Source organism: Theropithecus gelada, chromosome X (genome assembly GCF_003255815.1).
Source record: "Theropithecus gelada isolate Dixy chromosome X, Tgel_1.0, whole genome shotgun sequence".
NCBI lineage: Eukaryota > Metazoa > Chordata > Mammalia > Primates > Cercopithecidae > Theropithecus > Theropithecus gelada.
In genome coordinates, this window is record NC_037689.1 from 51,946,682 (window position 1) to 51,971,665 (window position 24,984).

General features: G+C 36.4%; 1 protein-coding gene across 1 annotated transcript in view; it reads left to right on the plus strand.

Annotated features, from left to right (window-relative positions):
* The window catches only part of IL1RAPL1 (interleukin 1 receptor accessory protein like 1), a 391,967-nt gene extending 373,552 nt beyond the window's left edge, over positions 1 to 18,415 (plus strand). Inside the window, exons 5-8 of the mRNA XM_025371835.1 lie at positions 4,295 to 4,438; positions 17,265 to 17,435; positions 17,836 to 18,304; positions 18,394 to 18,415. Coding sequence (XP_025227620.1) covers positions 4,295 to 4,438; positions 17,265 to 17,435; positions 17,836 to 18,304; positions 18,394 to 18,415 — 806 coding nt within the window. The remainder of the gene's footprint in view (positions 1 to 4,294; positions 4,439 to 17,264; positions 17,436 to 17,835; positions 18,305 to 18,393) is intronic.
* Positions 18,416 to 24,984: the final 6,569 nt, after the last annotated feature.

Below are 24,984 nucleotides of genomic sequence, written 5' to 3' on the forward strand. Positions count from 1 at the left end.
ATGTAGTAACTGAGGAGCAGGCACTGTACACCATGGGGAAATACACATTTCCATCTTGTTCCTGACCTCTTTATAAGGACATTATGAGAATACTATGCTTCTGCAATGTAATACTACAGAAGTCCCTGGGGGAAAGTCTGCGACGCTCTCAGGATCTCAGGATAAATTAGCTCCTTGTAAATTCTGTTTCTTTAGACTCGTTTTTGGTATTTCTATTATTAGTAAACGACTATCTATGGCCCAGAAGAATTATTCTTGCTTATTGCTCATTCTCTAAGCATATATAACTTTTCATATGTTTGTACTCTAAAGGAGTTTTTCATGTGACACAAGACTGTTTCTGTAATTGCTAAGCTACATCAACCCTGCTCTCTTTTTCTTATTATATTTTAAACAACACTATTGATTGGCTATGTATTCTAAGAAATGTATATCATTTTTCAAATGGCTCGTGACATCTAGCAATGGGAGTAACTCCTATTTGGGTAATTGCTTTGCTAAAAATAAGAAGGACTCATTGTCATACAATTTTTCTCTAATTTGCATGTATTCAATTGCTCAAAATTTAAAAAGTATATAGAGACCAGTATTATAAATACCATCTGGAGAAAATGAGAGTTCTGTTGATTGGATTGATCAGATTATGTTTCAGGCAAAGGTTTTTTGTTATTTCCAAAGCTCCTTGAGTATATATGAGCACTTAAGACATGCCACATGCCCAGCCCCTGTGCAGTGCCTCCAGATGCAAAGAATGTGCTTGGGGACACCATAAAAGAATCATTCTCTGCCTGGGCGCTTATCTAGAGCAGAGCAGCTTTCCCGACTCCCAGCTTTCTTCCCACACTTCTCCCCACATAGGCCTTTGGTTAGAACTTAAGTTTTTCTTAAAAGAAATCAAAATGTTAAAGAATTGAAATATGATTAACATAATATAAAACATGGAGCTCTAAGTGTTTGGCTAAATGAGTTCCGACAAATATAAACACTTCTGTATCCACACCAAAACCTATTTCATTTACCCCAGACAGTTTCCTCTTGCTCCATTCCAATAAGTTTCCCTTCACTCATCACCAATGAATCCATTTCCTGATTTATGTCACTATGGATTATGTTGGTCTGTTCTTCAGCATAATTTAAATAGAATCATACAGTAGGTATTATTATGTGTCTGACTTCCTTTTTCTAACATAATTTTGTAAGAGTCATGCATGTTTTATGTATCTGTAGTTTATTACTTTTATCACTGAGTATATCCTATCATATGAACATACAATCATTTGTTCATCATTTCCCGTTAATGGACATTTAAGTTGTCTCCATTTGTGGCTGCTGTGAATAAATAAGACTATTCTGAGCATTCTCATCCAACTCTTCTTGCAGATATCTGCTTATATTTCTCTTGGACAAATACCTAGGAGTGGAATTGCTGTTGATATGGTAGATTTATATTTAATTTTATTAGAAATTACCCCAAAGTTTACAATGTGGTAATATCATTGGGTACTGTTACTAGCAATGTTTGGGAGTGGAAGCTAAGTGTTCTTGATTATTTTTCCGTTTCTTTTTTTGTACAAGAAATTTTTGAGTGGTAAATTCCTAGTGTTTAATATACTAAATTAGAAAATCTTAAAAGAAGCCATAGTCGAACTGCTTATTTCTCACATTATATCCAGTGTATTTTAAATCACGTCTTCCTGATTTATAAATCACCCTGTGGGCATAAGTTAGAATTTTACACAGGCTTCTCTGTATGGTGGAGTTTGTTATCTTGAGTGAACAAGACCCAATGTATCCCCACAGGATTAGCCGCTCACCCTTTCTGTTCATATAGTAGGGGGAAAACATTATACTGAAGAACTTTTTGTATTTTGTTCCTGATATTTTTGTAGTGCTGTCTTGTGTGGTTCCTCACAATGTTAATCAGATAAGCTGCTGGAGGTATTTTGTAGTGTTTCACACTTCATATTAATTTACTTAGATTATAAAAGATTTGATCTCACTTTATTTTTTATTTCTTAAATGCATACGGTTCAATCATTTTAAATAATATTTTCTTCAATTTCCCATTTAATTTTAATAATTACAGAAAAATACACTTGATTAAACAGTAGTTAATGTGTTATTTATTAAACTGTAGAATGAGAAGTCAAGGGCTAGGTAATAGGAAATATGAATGAGGATTTTGTTTTGTTTTGTTTTTTGTTTTTTGAGACAGAGTCTCTCTCTGTTGCCCAGGCTGGAGTGCAGTGGTGCGATCTCAGCTCACTGCAACCTCCACCTCCTGAGTTCAAGTGATTCTCCTGTCTCAGCCTCCCAAGTAGCTGGGATTACAGGCACCCGCCATCATGCCCAGCTAATTTTTGTATTTTTAGTAGAGACAGAGTTTCGCCATGTTGGCCAGGCTGGTCTCAAACTCCTGACTTCAGGTGATCTGCCTGCCTTGGCCTCCCAAAGTGCTGGGATTACATGTGTGCCCAGCCGGAGGATTTTTTTTTCTGTAATTATTACAGGAAAAGTGACATCACATGCAAACACACACATACACAATGTTCTTGTGAGAAAATGATGGCCATGCTTTTCAGATTGTTTGTCACTCAAACTATACCAGTCCCATCATGATTTCACCCCATTTGTGAGAACTCAGGACTGATCTTTTTTTTTTTTCTCTCTCTTTTTTGAGACGGAGTCTTGCTCTGTTGCCCAGGCTGGAGTGCAGTGGCCAGATCTCGGCTCACTGCAAGCCCCGCCTCCCGGGTTCCTGCCATTCTCCTGCCTCAGCCTCCTGAGTAGCTGGGACTACAGGCGCTCGCCACCTCACCCGGCTAGTTTTTTGTATTTTTTAGTAGAGACAGGGTTTCACCTTGTTAGCCAGGATGGTCTCGATCTCCTGACCTCGTGATCCGCCCGTCTCGGCCTCCCAAAGTGCTGGGATTACAGGCTTGAGCCACCGCGCCCGGCCAGGACTGATCTTATAACCTGAGGGTACTTGTTACCGGCCAAACGATGGATTATTTTAAAATTCTCAGTCTAAGCTTACTTACATTGACTGTGTTACGAAATTAGATAACTTACTGGTGGATTCTGAATTACAGAATCAAGAACAACATTATTTTACAGCTTTGATTTCAGAAATGTTTGTATTTAATTGTAATTAAGGAAACTAGTACTTTTCAAGGTAGTTGTCAACTGCAGGGAACAATGGCTACCCATCAGTGACAACATTTGGGCTATGATGATCAGGACAACACTTAGTTAAAGTGAGTTTCAAAAATCTGTGCATGATATGGCTTACTGTTTAAATACCGGTATCCTTATTTTTGTTACAATGTCCATAGTTCTAAAGAAGGAAAAAATAACAAAATATTTTATCTCCAAGTTTTCCTGATAAGTTTTGATCTAAGGTAGATATTCAATAGAAAAAGGAGGATTTGTATACAGTGAGTGTCAAGAAAATTCCTTTTTTGGATAGAACGTAATAACATGCCTGGTAAAAGGGGAAGCCAAAATTTTAACAAGTAAATGGTTGAATGAAAATAAAACACCACCAACATATTCATATACTGTCCCATCCACTAGGAGGCCTACTTCTTACACCCAAAAAGCATTCAGCCTCCAAGATTATGGTAGACCACCTTCGTATCACTCTATTCAGGAAGATACAACACAGGAGCCATTGCTCCTGGCAGGAGTCAGCAGACAGCATTCATTAGATAGTCTTCCCAACATTCTATGCAATAATCCACAGTGCTCTCCTGGAACTGTGTTGTTTGACCTGTCACCTTTCTTTGGCCCCCAACCCACAGGTGACAACTCAAGTGAGAGGGATCAAGATTCTCATTGGGAAAGGCCAAAAGTCATGCTAGCTTAAAAGCTTCATATCCACAGGAATCAGTATTTATTTTATCAACCCCATAAGCATAGCTTCCAGAATCTCCACAAGGGATACATTTATATAAGAGAAGTATGGCACTCTGGTGAACCCATTATTATAGTTTGCAATCGGATGTTTACAGTTCTCTTAGTCCAAATGCAAGCTACCAACCAAAGTTCATTTTTACCACAAGCAATGTTGCTTAGCAACATAGTTATCACATACCACCTTATCTAGTTACCAAGGAAACAGAGCTAGAAAGTTATCGAAAGGTCAAATTCTCATGCGAAAAGGAAAGGGGTTGTGTTAACCCATTACCCACATCTCATCTCGTGCAGGAAAATGTGAAATCAAATTGAATTTAATTTGTGATTTTGGATGTGAATACTATATAATTCCCCATTGTGATTTTTTTCTTTCTAGAGCTAATGTACACAGTGGAACTTGCTGGAGGGCTTGGTGCTATTCTCTTGCTGCTTGTATGTTTGGTGACCATCTACAAGTGTTACAAGATAGAAATCATGCTCTTCTACAGGAATCATTTTGGAGCTGAAGAGCTGGATGGAGGTAGGATGTTACCTCTTTTATTGTTCTTTCTGAATATTCTAGTTTCTTTCTTGTCTTTGTTTTATTAAGGGGAAAAAAGTCACCTGCATAATCAATGGCAGCAGCTCTTATATTCTTTCAATGCTCAGTTTGTAAATTTCTCTTTTGTAAGGAAATGTATGTGTGATGCTTTAGAGCCAATACTGTAGGTATTTTTCTCTGAAAGTTGTAAAGCAACACCTACCCATTTTAGAATTGTATTCCAAACAGCACTTACAAATTACAAACACTGATTGCAATGCCATCAGAGCGTTCATTTTCTCTCACCTTGTAATCAGGACTGAAAGGCCAGTTTTACTTTTTTTTTTAGGTAAGGAGTGTCTCTTTTAATTGTGTTTTCTAGCCCAGTAGTTTGAAGTGAATCTCAATTTGTTCCTGTTTAGACAGATCTGTTATAATAAACTGTACTGAGTATTTTAAATTCATCCAGCAGTCTTTTCAATCTTGTTTATTTAGCTATATTTAGATAGGTTAATTTATATTCCGAGTGTGTACCAACAGAAAAATGCACAAGCACATTGATTTCATAATAATGCATCTCATATTTTTACTGTAAGTACACAAATAAATATTGTTTTGTGGAAATCATAATTAGTATTTGCTTCTGGTCACCAATGAATACGTGTGCAATCTAAGAGGAAAATGGAGTCCTTAAAATTCAGCTCCCTAAACTGCATATTAGACTTAGTTTATTTTCCTTTTTGGTCATTTTTTAAAAACATAAGATAAACCAGCAATGTGGGAAACATATGCAAACTGACAATACAGATGACAAAGGTTTCTTCATCTTTTTTTTTTTTTTTTTTTTTTTGAGATGGAGTTTCACTCTTGTTGCCCAAGCTGGAGTGCAATGGTGCGATCTGAGCTCACTGCAACCTCCACCTCCCGGGTTCAGGCGATTGTCCTGCCTCAACCTCCTGAGTAGCTGGGATTACAAGCGCCCGCCATCACGCCCAGCTAATTTTTTGTAGTTTCAGTAGAGACAGGGTTTCACCAAGTTGGTCAAGCTGGTCTTGAACCCCTGACCTCAGGTGATCCACCCGTCTTGGCCTCCCAAAGTGCTGAGATTACAGGCATGAGCCACCGCACCCGGTCTCATCATATTTATATATGGTTTTTTTCAGTGATTTTCAGTTTTGCAGTAAATGGTACCAAGGAAACTGAGGCAATTGCCTATGTTGCCACATTTCCAGGGTCCTCTGGAATAATAAATCCACAAGCAAAACTGTAGTCTTGCAGGTTTGTAAAGAGAAGTGGTTTATTCAGAATGCCTAACACTCCCCTTGGTTTACCCTTCTCTCCTTCCCATTAGGGTGAAGGCTGAGCTGCAGCAAAACCAGTTTTTTTTCTTAAGTTTTAAATTACCGGTTTGCCTATTTGTTTCTAACTTTCTTGCCTATTGATACAAATTATTATTATTATTTTTATTGCTGCTGCTGCTTTAAAGAAATATAAGGACTTTAAAGAAATATAAGGACTTTGCCATTGTCGAAACTACTGTTGAATGAGTACCAAGCATAGTGCTAGGCATTCTTAAAGTCATTCTTGCTAAGCCTCACAAACATCCTGAGGTCAATATTGTAATCTCCATTGTACTGATGAGGCAACTGAGACTTTCAGAGGTTAAATAACTTACTCAAGAAGATAACACAAATACTGTAAGTGGCCAAGATGGGATTTGAAAATAAGTCTATTCCCAAAGCCTTTATCTTATCGGACACTCTCTATTATTTTTATTTTTTTTAATTTAGTATGTTCAGTATAATCTAAAGATCTGCTGTTGTTTGCACAATGAGCACAGTGCATGGTATTTGAAAAAGCACATTACCTAAACAATCTCCCCTTTTCTATTAACCCTATTTTGAATATGTTTATTTTGTGTTCTGAATGATATGAATGATATTATCAAACCATCAGTTTCTAGGGTAGTAATCTATCATTTTCTGAATGTAGAAAATTCTGGAATATAATGAAAACGAATTAATCATATGCAGTTGAACTTTCAATGATTCGAAGTTTCTTTTAGTGGGTCCTGCTAGTTGTAAACATTTAAGTGACTGACTTGGGCAGCCTTACCAGATTTCATTGCTATTCTGAAGCTGCTGGGTTCTCAGTTTTTTAAAAAATGTCTTAAGTAAGGAAACAAAACAGACAAACACTAACAAACAGTATTCTAACAGATGAGAAGATTCTCTCGGAAAGCCAATTTAGTTAATAAATGCTTTAGCAATTCTTAGAACTCTGTCTCTGGGGCCATCTTAAGCACAATTGAGGGTCTAACTATTAGGGCTTTTCTTGAAATGCCACTGAAAATGCATTAGGCCCAAAGAAAACCAAGATAACAAAGTTAATTGTCATCTGGAAAATGTTAATGTACAAGTTATTCCCCTAAAAAGGGGGCGGGGGGGGGGGAAGCAAAGACTGTCAAGGCAGTGATTGTTCAAATGGTTTTATGGGAAGAAATTATTACTAGAACCGCAATCACATGTTCAGCCTCCCTATATTAAAGCAGACCCGTTCCTGCTGAAATGGTGGTCAGGGGCCCACTCTTAACGCCTATCTCCCGCTGCATCATAGCTAACCTCTAGAACTTGCAGAAACACTGTTTTTATCAGAACCATACAGCAGTACTAATAATTATATAGCAAGTTTAAAATCTATATCTTAACAAAAGTTAAATATGCATAAATGCAACTTTCTTTAATTCTCTAGTGCTCTAAAACCATTCAACTTGGCTCTCAAGTTCCCATTTCTACTGAGAAAAAACTCATGACCTTGCTTCTCCAAGATTACTCAGTCACTTCTGGTTTGGAATTCAGCTTCTTGTGGGTTAACACTCAGTTGAAAATTGGAATATTCCATTTCCCTTCTTCTCTTTTACTCTTGTTTAAACCTGTTTCTAGGGAACTCATATATAGCTTTCTGGTAGAGGAGAAAGTCACCTGGTGCATATGCCATCCCTTCCTCACTTGAGATACTACCACCTGGTCTTTGGACATGTTAAGCACTGACTCCTGAAGGCTTAGATCCTTGTCATGGCCTCCAGTCACAAGTTTCACACACTTGCCCAGATGTTTCTCCCTTGGGAATTTCAGACAGTCTTACCTGTGTTTCTAGTCCCATAAGCTCTGCTACACACATACCCACCTTCCCATTAAAAAACAAAAAAAAAGTAATCATCTTCTTTATCCTTTGCATCTTTAATATACGGTTTTCACATTGAGTGCAAGATTTCTCTCTGAAGTTTACAGTTTCCCAAGATTTTCCCTGGGAAACTTGACGCAAATCCTCGCCCTTCTCAGATTCTGCTCAAACCGTAGGAAGTTCTGTTATCCTCTTCTCCTCTCTGGGGCCCTGAGAACCCCTTCTCAGAAACCCATGCAGGCTCTAAACCTTAGGCACAGCCCCTTAGAGCCTCCTATACATGCTTTTATGGTCAAAGAATTATCCACTCTTCCAATACTGAAAAACTTCTCTGACATCATCAAATCCCCATGCTTCCTAGCTCTGCAAGCTTTTTCCTCTTCCAAATAAGACATGGCTATTCAACAAAACCCAAGGCTTTGTAAATTCTTGTCTTGGCTTTTAAAAAGTGTAATTTAGAGTCAAACCTGAGCAATGCCTTCTTTATTCATGGCTATCATATTTATCTTCCCTGAGGGGGTAATTCATAAAATACTTTTGGAAGTAAGGTAAGGCAAACAGTGTGGAAAATAACCAGGGGAAAATGTTTAGTAATATCCTACTATGGCAATATGATAATAATAGATTCAATGGCCACTTATTGAATAACAAGTGATGTGTTGACTACTTTATCAGTAATCAGAGAATCACACAATTAGAAAGACAGAATTTAAGCTCCGGTCTAAATGACTCTAAATTCCAAGATTTACAGCCATTTTATCAGACTTGCAGATGGAGCTTCTGGCCTCAGGGACACATTCACTCCATTCCTTTGGAGTCATTACAAAAGGCATTATCTGGGTATATCAGTTCTTTATCAGAAGAATTATGATAAAGAAGGATTCTAATATTTTCTCAAGATAGAACATATTGATGCTTTTCTCTCTCACTTCGTTTGCATCACTCCTTGTTCCCCTCTACATAACCTTACATTTTACTGTCTCCCCTGGTCAGTCCTTAGCATTTCTAATTCCACAACACTCCCCGCCTATACTCATTCTTTGTCATCCTCCATTGTACACCTCGGTTCCTTGTATCACCCTCTACCTCATTGGCTCACACTTTCTCCTCATGTGCCATTTCTAATTACTCATCAATATCAGTCAATTGCATCTCTCAAAAACAGATCTTTTCCTTACCATTAATTGCAACCTCTTTGTCCAAGCCTCCTACACCACCTTCTTGCTTTCATTCTCTACTTCTCTATCTTATCCTTCACATTCCAACAGAATTATCTAAGTACAAATTTACTGTTCTATTTTTTAAAATACCTCCATTTTGCCTGCCAGAACAAGTCTAGACTTAGCTCAGAAAGCAACTGCCATCAAACGGTGAGCCACCTTACTTTTGTGGCATTGCCACCCCCATGGGATCTCAACATGCAGAGTTCTAGTTAGAATAAGATGTTAGTCTTTGGAATAACACAAGTGTTGAGAATGAACCTAAGACAATGTAATCATGCATAATTCTCTGAGTTTTTTGGGGAAAATGAAGTAACCACAATGGTTAAGGGGAGGAGAAGATTAGCTATCCCCCTACCACTTTGATTCCACAATAAAAGGAAAGAAAGTTTGGACAAATTCTGCCACAAAAATATTTATTAGCAGACAGCCTTATCACTCAACTTATAAATCAGAAGTTCCAATTCTGTTGTATATGTGTATGTTTGTGTGCATATGTGAATCTGCATGTGTGCATACTTTTCAGAAACCTTGCAAGAAATTTTCTCCCAAGGCAAATATGGCAATACGTCAGTGGTAGGATTGAACTTACCTTCTGTTGACATCCAAAAATAGTTTTCATCAAGACCATTTTGGAATTAAGCCTAGAAGACCTTCTCCAAGGGGGCAGACCACTGGCCCTGCTAGATTTTTGTGGGGGTAGGGATGTGTTTCTAAATTGTGTTAAGTAATTCATATGTCTTGATTAACACTGATTTTACCATGGAGATACCATTTCCAAGACCCATTGTACATAATAAAAAGCCACTGTCTTTACCAATGAAACCTGATTTCTGTTATCCATTGTGTTAATTGATGAAGCATCAACTTTTGATCAGAAATATAGTTTAAGTGCTTGTAGTGACTGCCTCTGGAGTGTTGCCTTATTTTAGTTAAATGCTTGCTGACCATCCTAATAAAGGCAAGCTACTGTCTTTAGAGTAGAACTTATACTAACAAAGTACCACCACCATTTGTGCTGGAAAGATTTTTAAAAACAATACAGGCATCACAACAGTGTCAGACTCCTTTGCTCCTCCATGTCTCTGAATGGAGTGTCCCTTCAAGTTTTGTTTAAAGTTTATAATCCTACTTTATATATTTTTTTCAGAGTGCAAAATGGTTTTTGTTGTTGTGCTCGTTTTTTTTTTTTCATTCTCTGACAATGAAGTATGTGGGGCATGCTTACTCATAATGACGGCAGGGCAAGCTTATAAGAACACTGTGATCACTAACACGAATCCTATTTTAAAGATGAAGAAAGACATTTCCTAGTCCTACGTTGGGAGTTATTACAGGCATTGAACAAAATTAGTTAGAGCAATTTTTTATAATCTCCACCTCCATCTCAGAAAATGTGAACATCTGTTCCATTTCAGGCATATTAAGCACATTGGCATCTATGAAATCTTAGGCCATAGAATTTCTTTTTCTTTCTCTTTCAATTACAAGGTCACTCACTATTCATAGATTCAGGATTTATTGTTCTCATGTCCATCAGTGAAACATATTACCTCTGTAAATCATTTAAAAACCTTATAGGGATTTTTTGGTGTGTTTTTTTGTGTGTGTGGGGGGGTGTGGTGGTAGTTAGACCATTTATATACACAGGAATAATCTTTAGAAGCTAGAACAAGTTTTTGGATCCCAGAAGCAGAGATGTAGAGTTGTTCTGGGTGCATGATTTGCCTCAAATCATTAACTGTTAAATGGTAGGAACCAAGGCTTCTTATCCCAAATCTGTGCTCCCTTTGCTATTCTGCTACTGCTTATCCCCTTAAGACTTCTGAATCTATGTTGCCTGCTGCCCTCTTAGGGATACAAGATAAGGAAATAAATATCTACAGAATGACTCCTTTGGACCAGGCATTTTGCTATATGATGGGGTCTCATTTAATTTTAGACATCTTCAGGGAGGTGCCGTTTTATAGATCAGGAAATATAGTCCCAAATGAGTTATATAAAAAGTTATGGCAATCAAGATTTGAGCTAAGCTCCTGGGGTTTTTTTTCACTACATTATACCACAGATATTTTAACTAGTATCAAATTTAAGTGTTTCAGAACTTATAGATTCAGATAATCCAGAAAAGTACCAAATGGCACAACATGTGAATTAGAACAGTACTGTAAATATTTCAAAGTGTACCAGTCAAGCAAATGTATTTTACAACAATTGCCAGAGGTTGTCATAGCAGAATTGAAATGAAAAGCAAAATTTATTAAGACAATGACATTCAATAATCATAAAATCAAAACATTAAGATTTTATATCTCTCATGTTTATTCATTCAAAGATATATGATCTATCTCTGAAGAGAATTTTATTTGAAAAATCGTATCTTGAAAAATTGAGAAAGCATATGATGGCAAATCTGAGACATAAGAAATGTGGCTTACTTTTTGAAAACTATACTTTATTCAATTTTTATCAATGCAAATTTTTAATTATCACAGTTTTCTGTGATAACACGCCACACTTAAACGTACAAAATCAACTTTTAGGATTAAAAAAGGATGAAATATACAATTTATCTTTGAACCCTCCTCCAGTTTCATTTTAGTAATCCATTAACTGAATGATGGCTTCTGCCACTAGTCAGTTTTACTTATGTGATTCCTATATACTTGAGAACAAAAACAAACAAACAAAAAAAGGAATGGCCAGCTGCCAAAAACATTTGACAACTGTTCAATAAGTGTTTAGATGTTAAAAACTCCCTAAACTGGATGTCATACTTAAAATATTTCTATTATCAGTAAATCTTTTTTTCTAGCCAAATCCAATACAGCCACTACCTTCATCTTGAAAAAGGAGTCTTCAACCTACAATTTCTTAAAAGCTGTGTTATTCTAAAATAATCCCGCAGATTCCTTGCTTCCTCGGTCCTTTTAAAGAACATTGAGGGTATTATCCTCTCATATGTCAAAGAGAAAGGTGCATTTATCTATTACCTTTCCAAACCCACTTTTCATTCCTGAACATAATTCCATTTTTTCCTTCCTCATCAAGATTTCTTCACATTTTAAATTCATGTTTTTATTTGTTAACACCACAGAGTCCAAACTTCCTTCTTTCCTCTCGAAATGTTTTTATAAAACATCAAAGTTTTTAGTTAATTAAATTTAAGAAGAAATATCTGCTGGACCTGTTGATTGACTTCAAGTAACCAAACAACTAGTTGAATGATTGGATCTTTGGTTTTTTTTGGTTTGTTTTTTGTTTTAGTTTTCTGGTGGAGCATATCTGCCAGCATCTTTTGAAAGTCATAAGAAAGAGTAACTTAATGACTATATTTGAGATTATAAAGAATTACTACAAAGAGTGTGTATACCAGCTGTTTTTCATCTCTGCTGTGAACAGAATTATAGTTGATGGCTTAAATTACAGAGGATTTTGAGAATAAAGCTCCCAATAAGAAATAGATTCTTATACCAACCTATAACTACTTTTAAGCTGTTTATAAATGAAAGTTGAATTTAAATTATCCTAGCCTTGTCCTTTAAAAATATTAGCATAATTTAGTTTTTCATGGTTATAAAATGTCAGCTTTTCACAGTTTCACTAGTCGCATGAAGTTCATACACATTAAAATATGTCAATTTATGTTCTTACTTATATCAAAACAATCTAAGACATACTATCCAAGATGCATATATAGTTGGCAATTGAAAAAGGGAAGACACCTTAAAGTCCATATGATTTTGAGTCAAAAGACATTCCTGAATTTAGTATGGCATCTGGCACTCTGTTTCCAGTCTGACGACTTTCAAATCATGGGTTTGCTTCTGGTGGTAAATAAATGCCTAACCCATTACTGCACTGATGCAGACTCTGGAGAAAGAGAGAAATTAGATATCACTCGAGTGTCCCATTGGTTTGAGGATGGTGCTGCAGATGCTTGAAAGAGGCTTTGTACGAACAGTATCATCTACTTGGAAACAACTCCATTATAACTGGGAGATATTAACTTAAGTGCTATAAATACATCCAGATGACATAAAGAGATAGAAAACTAACTGATGTCATAGCACCAATTCCTAAATTTCATTTAGGATTAATATGGTTACTTCATATATTAGTCTAGGCAAAAATTTATCCCCTTTCTGATAAAAACGTGAATTCGCAGCTATTTATTGGGAATATATCTCCTCTAAGTATTAGGACCATCTATCATGGAGCTGAGGGGGCAAGGTTTAGTTTTTATGATGGTGTGGTCAAATACCTGGCAGATAACTGCAGTTGTTTGTGTCATTGAGACCTCTGCATGCCTATATCCTGTTCTATAACAGTTTATCGAAGTGTGGTCCCTCAATCAGCAGCAGCATCTCTTGAGAGTTTGCTATAAATATAAATTCTAGGAACTTACTCTTCACCTACTGAATGAGAAATCTAGAGGTGGAGCCCAGCCCTCCAAATGATTGTCATTCATGCTCAAGTCTGAAAACCACTTTCCTAGAGACATTTGCACAGACCCTAAGGTCTTTTCATGAATCACAGTGAGAAGCCACAGTTCAAGACTATTCCAAAGGAGCCTTGCTAAACTCTGAACCACAGCTCCCAGTAATTCCTTCAGAAGTCAGAGCAGCATGGAGTCTACATCTCCAAAGCAGTCTCTCCTGAGAAATGATCAGGGTCTTGAGAAAAATCTCAAAATTAGCTACAGGGTGTGAGTCATGTGATGCCAAAATGACAGGCCATTCATTCATTTCATCAACTGATAAACCTGAGCATCTACTAAGCCCTGGTCACATACCTGAGCTAAGGATCTCATAGTCTAAGAGAGAAGATAAGATATAAGCACAATCATATAATACATGGGAAAAATATCGCTTCCAACTGAGGAAATCAGACTAAACTTCAAGGAAAACAAGCTAAAATTGCAGCTGCTGATTATTTAGACAATGAGTAGCCACAGATATAGATATATATATAGATATATATATAGATAGATATATATATATATATTTTTTTTTTTTTTTTTTTGAGACGGAGTCTCGCTCTGTCGCCCAGGCTGGAGTGCAGTGGCCAGATCTCAGCTCACTGCAAACTCCGCCTCCCGGGTGTACGCCATTCTCCTGCCTCAGCCTCCCGAGTAGCTGGGACTACAGGCACGCACCGCCTCGCCTGGCTGGTTTTTTGTATTTTTTAGTAGAGACGGGGTTTCACCGTGTTAGCCAGGATGGTCTCGATCTTCTGACCTCGTGATCCACCGTCTCGGCCTCCCAAAGTGCTGAGATTACAGGCTTGAGCCACCACGCCCGGCCAACACAGATATATTTTTAAGCCACCATAACACATGATCAGTGGTAAGCTCTGGGAAGGTAAATTTGGTGACTCTATTCTCCAGAAGGAGAAAGAAATGGAAAGGGAAGACCACTCTAATTATAACAGCTGAGATATGAGTAGAGCCTAACCTAGGATGGAAATAGAATCCAATAGATTTGTACCAACGAATGGCAATGAGATTATTAGTAAAGATAAGGGATAGGTGGAACATGCATCTGAAGTTTTGACATTAAAGAAATGAGATTTTTATGTTACTAAAATTAAAATGTAATAAAAGATGAAGAACAGAGCTTGAGATGGGAAGCTTGTTGTGTTGTGAGCATGTGAAGTGTGAGGTGCATGATGAAAATGCAAATTAAGGTGTTCAGGTTACAGGTAGGATTGGGGGACTGTCATAATTCAGGAGAAATAGAACAGGATCATGCATCCAAATTGAGGAGGCATCTACACAGAAGTGATGTTATGGAAGTTGATGTTATGGAAGGAAAGGATATTTTTAAGGGAAAGTGGGCTGAAAGAAAAATGAAGTAGACCGCAGAAAACATCTTGCAGAAAGACGGTATTTATGGGTTGGAAGAGAGGTTTCCATGAAAGAAGCAGGGTAATCAAAAACATAATGTTATGTCAGCAAAGGTGGTATTTATCTGAAATGTATCAGTATGGGTGGACCAGTTGTTTACATCTCTTCTGATTTCTGAATGCTCTGTTCTTACTGGTGTTCATGTTGATATGGCTTTAAAATAATCTTAAGCCTAGAGAAGACATGAGGCAATGAACGAAGATCTAATTATTACACAACCCCAGTTTAGGGGAGTTTCAACGCTTTGCACTACTTTGTGGCAAACTGGAAAAGAACAAATTACCAGAAAGAAAATAGCACATGCCCAAAATAATACTACAATCCACAATCTGACCTGAAGAGTCCTCCCATTAGCCTGTGACTCCTGAACTACACTTAGTAACACATTCATCTCTTAGGAATGAACTATTGATTTGTCTGCATCTCCTACTAGGCTAGAAACTAATGACCAATATTGTAAAGAAAGTTTAATATCTCACAGGTAATGCATGTGAATAGTTAATGAATGAGTATTTTAATGAAATATTAACTTATATACTGGCTTTATTGTGTGTGTTTTTTTTTAAATGATTCCTTACTCAACTAAAGTGTTTACATCAATGAGTGGTACAATTATAGATTGTACTGGCCTATGGGCATGTAGCCTTGCTATAGCAAATATAATAATTATTTTTGGAGAAAACTGGATTTTGTTTTTTAAAATGTACAACTATATCCTGCCTAAAGAATATAAGAAATGCCAAAATATGACACATTTGGTATGATTGTTTCTCTAAAACTTTTTTCCCCTAAAAGCTGCTTTTTAAAACAGTCTTCTATAGCTAAAGTTTTTATTCCAGGTATCCTGTAGTGGAGTTGTTAGTGCCTTATATACCTGTGTTAACTTTACATGTAGCAAACACTTTTCTGAGTTTGCCCTGAAAAGTTATAATCATAGAATGATTTCTAGATAGCTCAAAGTATCAGACTACTGGAATTAACACACATGTATAAGTCTCAGGAAGTGAGTTTTAGTGTCCTTGAAGTCAAAAGGATTGTCCCAAAGCCACCCAGAACAATGGTCAGGAATGTCCCTCTATCGTTGATGTTTTATAGCCCAAATATTTTAAGTTCTATGCTTAATGCAGAGTTCATTTTATTCTGAAATTTATGAGTGTTTCAATTTAACTTGATCTAATCATCAGGTAATACACTGCCTATCATCAGGGAAGCGCAGTAGAGAGCTAAAGACATTGATATTGGTAGACTCAGCATATCGACAGTATTTAAAATTTAAGTGAACTATGAATCTTGATATCTTAGTCTAAAAAAGAAATTGACGAAAGAAAGACTATCCAGAGGATAGTCTATTTCTTATTCTTAGAAACAACAAATGAGAAATCTGAGATGCTATAGTAGAAAAATTAAGATAAAGATAACAAATGATAGTAGTCCTCAAACATTTAAAATTTTCTCATGTAAAAAGGGGGGAAAAGTAAGGAGAGAAATTAGATTTTATAACTAAGTTTCTTTTATTTACATTCTACTTTTTGATTCTTATGAACAAACTGATTAGCATGATGAAAAATAACTTGGCAATGTTTTATGTGTAAGATGAGTGGAGACCAGAAAAATCATGTCTTTTTATAATCATTCATTTTAATAATATTCTCAGTCCCAATATGCAAGAACTGACTCCCAGTAAAAAATTATCCCAAGTTTGGTTTGATTTTCTCCCCAACAGAAAATCAACACAGCACACATAATCTAAAAAATCATTCCTCCACTGTTAAGTCAGTTGCCGTTTTCTCTCTCTTTTTTCAACTGGGTAAAATGGCCAAGGGTAGGATCAATTGAACATAATAACATTTAAAGTAAGAGCATACTGATATCCAAACATACGGCTTTTACAAGCAATCAGGATTCTCTGTGATCTGTGGATGAAAAATGGTGAAATTCAGCTGGGTGCAGTGGCTCACGCCTGTGATCCCAGCACTTTGGGACGCTGAGGCAGGTGGGTTGCCTGAGGTCCGGAGTTCAAGACCAGCCTGGCCAACATGGCGAAACCCCATCTCTACTAAAAATATAAAAATTAGCCGGGTGTGGTGGTGGGCACCTGTAATCCCAGCTACTTGAGAGGTTAAGGCAGGAGAATGGCTTGAGCCTGGGAGGCGGAGGTTGCAGTGAGCCGAGATCGCGCCACTGTACTCCAGCCTGGGCGACTGAGCAAGAGTGTGTCTCAAAAAAAAAAAAAAAGGAAGTCTGCATTTCATTGCTCTTCTCATTGATTTTTCTCCTACTTTTTTCACAACAACAACGTCATCAACAAATCAAAATATAAACCTTTGTACCTCCAAACTAGTTTTAGAATATTTGACATCATTGAACTCAACGAAAATTAACAAAGGCTTCCTTTTTTGGTCTTTCAGAAATGGGACATTTGGAGATGTTTATGAAAAAAGCGTGCATGTTTTCATGTCCTATGGTTATCTTTGTAGAGTAGTGACTTCGACTTTTCTTTGGAATTTTTTAACAGACAATAAAGATTATGATGCATACTTATCATACACCAAAGTGGATCCTGACCAGTGGAATCAAGAGACTGGGGAAGAAGAACGTTTTGCCCTTGAAATCCTACCTGATATGCTTGAAAAGCATTATGGATACAAGTTGTTTATACCAGATAGAGATTTAATCCCAACTGGAAGTAAGTTAATGTTTTCATTTGAGAGTGTGCATATTCATGTGACTGTGTAGTCATCACTTTTTCATGGAATTTTAATGTTTGGTTCTTTACTTCAAAATTTGTATCTGTTAGTTTCCCTAGAAAGAAATGTCTGTGTGTGTTCACATGAAATTTAATTTTTGCTAGCTCAGAGAAGATACTCCATTACTGTATAAAGCATCTCATTTTGTGAGCCTTGACATTGAAAGAAACCAAATGAGAGATTTGTACCAGGAAAAAATATTGCTGACGTTAGGAGAAGCAAGTCCCAAACTCTATTCAGTGAACTATTTTCATTTAATTTCTGAAAGAGAATCTACTAGGACTTTCTGGACCAAATTTTCCATTCACTCATTCTGATGCACTCTTTTATCTTTTGTAGCCTACATTGAAGATGTGGCAAGATGTGTAGATCAAAGCAAGCGGCTGATTATTGTCATGACCCCAAATTACGTAGTTAGAAGGGGCTGGAGCATCTTTGAGCTGGAAACCAGACTTCGAAATATGCTTGTGACTGGAGAAATTAAAGTGATTCTAATTGAATGCAGTGAACTGAGAGGAATTATGAACTACCAGGAGGTGGAGGCCCTCAAGCACACCATCAAGCTTCTGACGGTCATTAAATGGCATGGACCAAAATGCAACAAGTTGAACTCTAAGTTCTGGAAACGTTTACAGTACGAAATGCCTTTTAAGAGGATAGAACCCATTACACATGAGCAGGCTTTAGATGTCAGTGAGCAAGGGCCTTTTGGGGAGCTGCAGACTGTCTCGGCCATTTCCATGGCCGCAGCCACCTCCACCGCTCTAGCCACTGCCCATCCAGATCTCCGTTCTACCTTTCACAACACGTACCATTCACAAATGCGTCAGAAACACTACTACCGAAGCTATGAGTATGACGTACCTCCTACCGGCACCCTGCCTCTTACCTCCATAGGCAATCAGCATACCTACTGTAACATCCCTATGACACTCATCAACGGGCAGCGGCCACAGACAAAATCGAGCAGAGAGCAGAATCCAGATGAGGCCCACACAAACAGTGCCATCCTGCCGCTGTTGCCAAGGGAGACCAGTATATCCAGTGTGATTTGGTGACAGAAAAGCAAGGGGCATCCCGTCCCTGGGAGCTTGAGTGGAATCTGCAGTCCAGTGCCTGGAACTAAATCCTCGACTGCTGCTGTTAAAAAAAACATGCATTACAATCTCTAGAACACGAGGAAAAACAGGGTCTTGTACATATGTTTTTTGGAATTTCTTTGTAGCATCAGTGTCCTCCTGTTTTACCATGTCTTTTACCATTACATTTTTTGACTTTGTTTTATATGTCGTTGGAATTTGTAAATTTACATTTTTTTTAAAGAAGAGACTGATGTGTAGATAGAAAACCCTTTTTTTGCTTCATTAGTTTAGTTTTAGAATGGGTTTTTATTTTATTTCCTTTTTTAAAGTTTTACTTTGCTTTTAACATTTCCTTGGGGTGCTTGGACAAATCTATCCAATGGGACAAGGAGCACCGGATTCTTTCTCGGGTTCTGCCTAGGATCAACTGGGCCACATCGGCCTTCAGAGAACAATGCAACAAATGCCAGCATTGCCATTTGGGGGAAAAAAAAAAAAAAAAGAGATGAGAAGAACACTTGTTCATAAGAGGGCCCCACCAGTCAGAGCCCTGAATCTCTTCCTTGTCCCACCTCATTCCCCACCTCTACCTTTCTAACGGCAGCATGATGTGTAAACTCTGTGGAGGGGTGGGGGCGGGTCTAACTGTCTTAACATTTAAGTCACTGCTCTTCAGAATACACTCTAGACCCAGAGGTGTGCTAATCACTTCACAGTGACCACTACAGAGTGCTAAGAAGAGAAGATCAAGGGCATGAAATTGGGGAAGAGTGTTATTTCCGTTTTTTAAATGAGTTGATGTACCCTTATATATATATACATATATATATAAATATAAATATATATAAAAACAACAAAACAAAACAAAAAAAAGAAAAAAACAACAAAAAAAAACAACAAAAAAAAATTCAAGCCCTATATTTGATCACTTCCTGGAAAGGCATGAATGTGTTTGTGGCTGTTTTTGTTTAATATTCTACTTCCTCTTTTCCCTCTATAATTTCTCTGCAAATGAGATTATGTGCAAATGCCAGGCAAGTTAATTCAAAAGAGTGAATCAACGCAAGTCAAAATGAAATTTACACTGAAGGCTTCCAAACCAAAGGGAAGGACAGGATGTGTCATCAAATGTTTTGTCACCTTGTATTATACAAAATGTTATTTTCTAAAGAGTCAGAGAAAATCTGTGAAACTTATTGTGCGACCCCCTTGTAATTAAATGTTAACTCGCTTGTATTTAATTTTCAACACTACATTAAGAATTAAGTGGTTTCAGTTTGTGGACATAAGCAAAACTTATTAATATCAAGGTGTTTAAGAACTCAGGAGGTCAAGCATATGAATACCAACAGAGATCAGTATTTTCAAAATAAACATTATTTATACAAAATAGTTTTTAAATTAGATCAGAAAGTATTTAAAATAATTAATTTTACTGTATAAAGAATTTGCTTTATTTTAGCTATGTAATTCTATCTTTCAGAAAACAGAAAGCTGATGCTCCCAAGAAATTCATCCCTTACCATTTAGCTTTATGTTTGAAATCAATGACATAAGCAGCTAATTCATATTCATGTGAAGGTTGATGCAAAATCAATCACAAAGGAATCTGCAGAGGGCAGAGTTGTTAAAAGGAACTATTACCTATGTAGCTTTTAGTTTTTAAAAAAATCAATGTGATAAAAACACTGATAATAGAACTTATATATTAATTTAGTGATTCATTGTAGGAACTCTCATCCCAGTCATCATCTGTGGGCCTGTGTAGTGACTATTGTATGTTTGCTTTATTCCTACCACCATTTAATGAGAAAACAATTCTACACTTTGGTCACAATAGTAAGGTGGCCACACACACACACACACACACACACACACAAAAGTGTAAACTGCAATGGGGTTCATTGGGGAAGGTGAGATTAATTTGCAAATATATGAGGAAGAAGTATAAGCATTTGGAACAATGAAAAGGTCTCAGTATCTGTGTGACAAGGTAAAGGAGCCTTGGGATGTGCATTGATTATTATTTGCTTAAAAAAAATGTTTATTTCCCTGACAACTCGCCTGGGTCCTTCTCTACAATCTTTTCTTTATTCCCGTGCTCTCCCCTTGGATCTGTGTCACATTTTCACAAACCAGAACTGAAGCTGCAAGGACACATACAACTTTAAGGTCAGCTTTGCACATTGGGTTATTTTCAGAATCTGAGAAGGCCATTGTTTACTTTGTACTATGGACAGCTGTCAGGGACTGGTGGCAGTGTACCTCATTGGACTGGATTCCAAACTCCCCCCAGTGCTCAGAAAACTGTAAACATGGCAATGGCCTCATTTATCTCTTTGTTTTTTAATTTTTTCTTTTCAGTGCACGATGGAAGTGTGGAATAAATGTAGAGGAAGTAATCAGACCACAGTCATATTTTAGGCATCCATAGGCATTAATTTAGCTGCATTGGGAGTACATTTTTTGTTCTCTTTTTAGTGTAGATTTAAGCACTTTGAATAGCATGATTCAGGGATTGATGGGTAATATTTGATATTCTCACAACTTATGAAACTTCTTTTTCCTCTAATGCTTTGTCATATTTAAAAAATGAAATAAATGCAAAAGAGGCTATCTATGGCTTTAGAAACATTCCTCCCAAGTATTCCTCTATCAGCTCCATGTGAGAACAAATGAAGGAAACTGTCATGTGTTCACGTGCTCTGTGTTTAACAAAAGTTCTGTTAGAACTCACAATAAAAAGAGAAAAAAATCGATGTCCCCTAGTGCTTAGGTTTCATCCTTCGCTTTTTTCAGTGGGGGCTGTGGGGGATGAGAATATTCTAGTTGTAAAAACACAGTTGAAAGTGTGAATATGTTAGCCAAGCTGGGGGAGAGAATGGACTTCCAGACTTGGACATATGTGATGTTTGGTATTGCCTGTTTTTCATAATTTGCCGCTCGAGCTCTGAACGACACGTTGTGGATTCTAAAGATCATCTGGTTCTTTAGTGTAACCTCTACTTGCTGCTTATGAGCATCCTACCCCTTATTCTGGTGCTCAAACTTTTGCTTATTTAATTTGTACTCCATTCCGTAGGTCTCCTGTGGGCAGAGAAGACATTTGTATCTCATGTAGACAGCTGATTTAAGTTTAGATCAATTCTATGAAACAAATCTGAGACATAATGAGTTAAGAGACCTGAATCTACTATATTTCTATAGCTAAACACTCGATTGCTCAAACAGTAAACCACTTTTGATTATTACTTTCTTCATAGTATATGTATTTGGACCCTATCAGCTTAATCTTAAAATATAGAGGCTGGTTTCTTCCATATTTCATTACTATCTAGCATTTTATAACAAGAACAAATATTAACTGAGAGCCAACCCCTAAACTGTAATCTTGTTTATCCTAGAATAGTCATTAACTTTTCAGATATCGTTTATATAAATTAAGATCACCATTTCTAGGAAAACATCGATTCATACATTTGTGAATTATTTTTGGATTCTGGAATGATGCCCTAGTTCTCTTTTTTCTAAGGAGTATTTTTTTTTAATCTTGTGATTAATTTCTTTATTTATTAGGTTAAGTTTTGTATCATTAGTCCCAGAAGAAAGCATATTGAAATTCAAATGATAGCATCAGCATTATACAAATGAAATGACTGACTGGAAGTAAGAGAATACACAGACATAAAAGGGGAAAATCCCTTCCTGTCTCTGATCTGAACTTGCTTGGTCATTAATCTTATTTTTGACATAGCTGATTAATAAAGGTGAAATATTATTAAATAGGTTAGTAATCCCATCTACAGACAGACACACATTCCCTGTTGCTGAGGAACTTTTCTAACAGTTTATACAATTATTACCAAAAGATGGTGATGCAACTAGAATCCCTAAAAAGAGAAGCTTGTCAATGGAAGCAGAGGCTATTCCTTGCTTTATCATGAATCCTTTACACTTTATTGTTCTGAACAAAGAAGGTAACCAATAATCAAAGTTTGATTATCCTTAATAGCAGATCTTAATCTTGGGTTCAAGGGTACCTTGGGTCTAGAAAAAGGAATAAAATAACAAAGCCCTTGAAGTTCCAGATAAAATTGTTAATGTGTGCAAAACGGTGTTCGTCTGGGTGTGAGTCTCAAGATATCTCTCACCTAAAAAGCTACTGGTGTTTGGATTTAGAAGGCATTCTCAGAAACTGATATTCAGATAAACCCACATATCTTGCAGGCATTGTTTTGTCTACCACTCTCTACCTTCATTCATAAAAACTCGGGAGATAATTGTTGTTCTACTAGAGACATGTCTCCTTCCAAAATGGCCTGACTTTGTGGGAGACCTAGCATACTGTAAACAAAAATTTTGTATGATGACAAATAATTCATGCTCACATAAAAACTAATTGGCTATCATTGTTGTGATAATCTTACTCATGTCTTCACCCATTCTAAAAATAGTTTGGGGTGAATGTGAAATTATGTAATTTGACAATGATGTCTTATTTCAGTAAATTTATTTGGGATTTATGTTTAATTATTTTTCGTACAACATAACTAAGAATTCACCCGTACGGGAAAAGAAGAAATAAACATTTGACATGTTTTTCTAAAAAAAAGAAAATCCCACCAAGTTTTTTTATGCAAAGATTTAGAAGTGGCTATATATTTGATTTTCAGCAATTATGGTTTTGCCAGTTTCATAACTTATGATATGACTTTGGAGGAATATGAAGAATTTTGAGAATAAAGTTAGGTAGTGGTTATTAAGTTTTACCTTTTACTTGTGATTGGTAGCAAGGTGAAAGGTTATTCTCTGTTAAGAAATTCAGATACTGTCACAAGGAGCTGTAAGATCTAACTAAATTTGAATAAAGCAAGAGAAGGACGATATGATGATGATGAGTTAATCCTAATCCTAAACGAATGTGCCTTATCATCATCAAATTTCCATCACATTCATAGAAAATGGATGTCATTTTGGATGTAAAAAATTTGGAGCTCAATTCCAATCCTCTATCAAGTATCATTTCTTCCTTCCAGGCTCAGAACGTAAAACAAGTCTTCGTGTGTGTGTGTGTGTGTGTGTATGTATTTCTCCTGCTCATTGGAAAATTTTTCTCTAAATAGCCTCTGGGTCCACTGACAAACTCATGTTTCTGAATTCTTCATTAAAGTAAGTAAAGTACTATTGTTTTTTCTACCATTCACTATCTTCATTGATGCATTCCCCCATGGTCTGTAAGTCCGAAGCGCATTCTCTTTTTAACAAAGGCAATCACTCTTAAAAAATCATTACACTATGTTCTCTCCACTACTAAATGAATAGAATCGGAAAAACTGCACATGAACTTGAGAATATTACATGTAATATTGATGTGTAAATTTTAACCTTCATAATCCAGATAACATTAAGTTTCAAAGGGCATGCTGTGTCATTAAAAAAAGATTTAATGTGAAATGACATTATTACATAGTGCATGAAAATGTGGCAAAGTAATTTGGATCTATCTTTACTAGTCAATGAGAGATTAAATTTGGGGAGATCAGATGTGACCATTTAGGTTAATTCTCAACTGGGATGAAGACATCTTAATGTTAGGATACATGGGTGGTTGTCCATATTCCTTGCAGTATATGCTCCTCTTAACTAGAATCCTTAGTGTATTCTTCCCACCAAAGTAGTGGAGGTATGTTCACATAATCTGCTATTGAACCGCAAAAACTTTTACAGTTTCAGAGTTTGAGGGAACCCAAATAGGAAAATTGATGGAGTCATTTTCCTCTGCTGGTGTTCAAGTCATATTTGAAACTTAGACACTCTCAGATCTGTTCAACAGTCAGTAAAAAGTGCATTTTTATATAGTGTTTCCCTTTAGTTTTGCCTACCCTCTTGATTTTGTACAATCTAGAATGTATGTAACTCATGCGTAGGTGATGGAGGCTCCTTTTTTTCTTAGAATACTTACAATTATATATTTGGTTTTGCTTTGACTAGCAATAGGAAAATAGACAAATACAAGTGTAAAAATGAGAAATTTTAAACTCAAATTATAATTTGTGTTTTATAGTCGTTTCATAAGTCTGTTGCTCTCTATGAGTATGCTCTCTATATATCCTGTAAAAATAAATTTATATGTTACATAGAAATTCAAGAAATTAAATTATTTATTAAGCTACAAATGTTTCTTCTGGTTTCTACCTGATCATAGATGAAAATAAATTAAATAATGTGTTGTTGGAACATATGTAAGTACGTTTGTTAATTTGATAACTCTTGTTAAACTTTTCCTTCCCTCTCTGTTTATGTCTGTATAAACTTATAATTCTTAGGCCTAATTCCTATTGTGATGGTGAAGAAAGAGATTTAAGAATGCCCAGTTGGCTGGAAAAAAAGAAAAGAAAAACCTTCT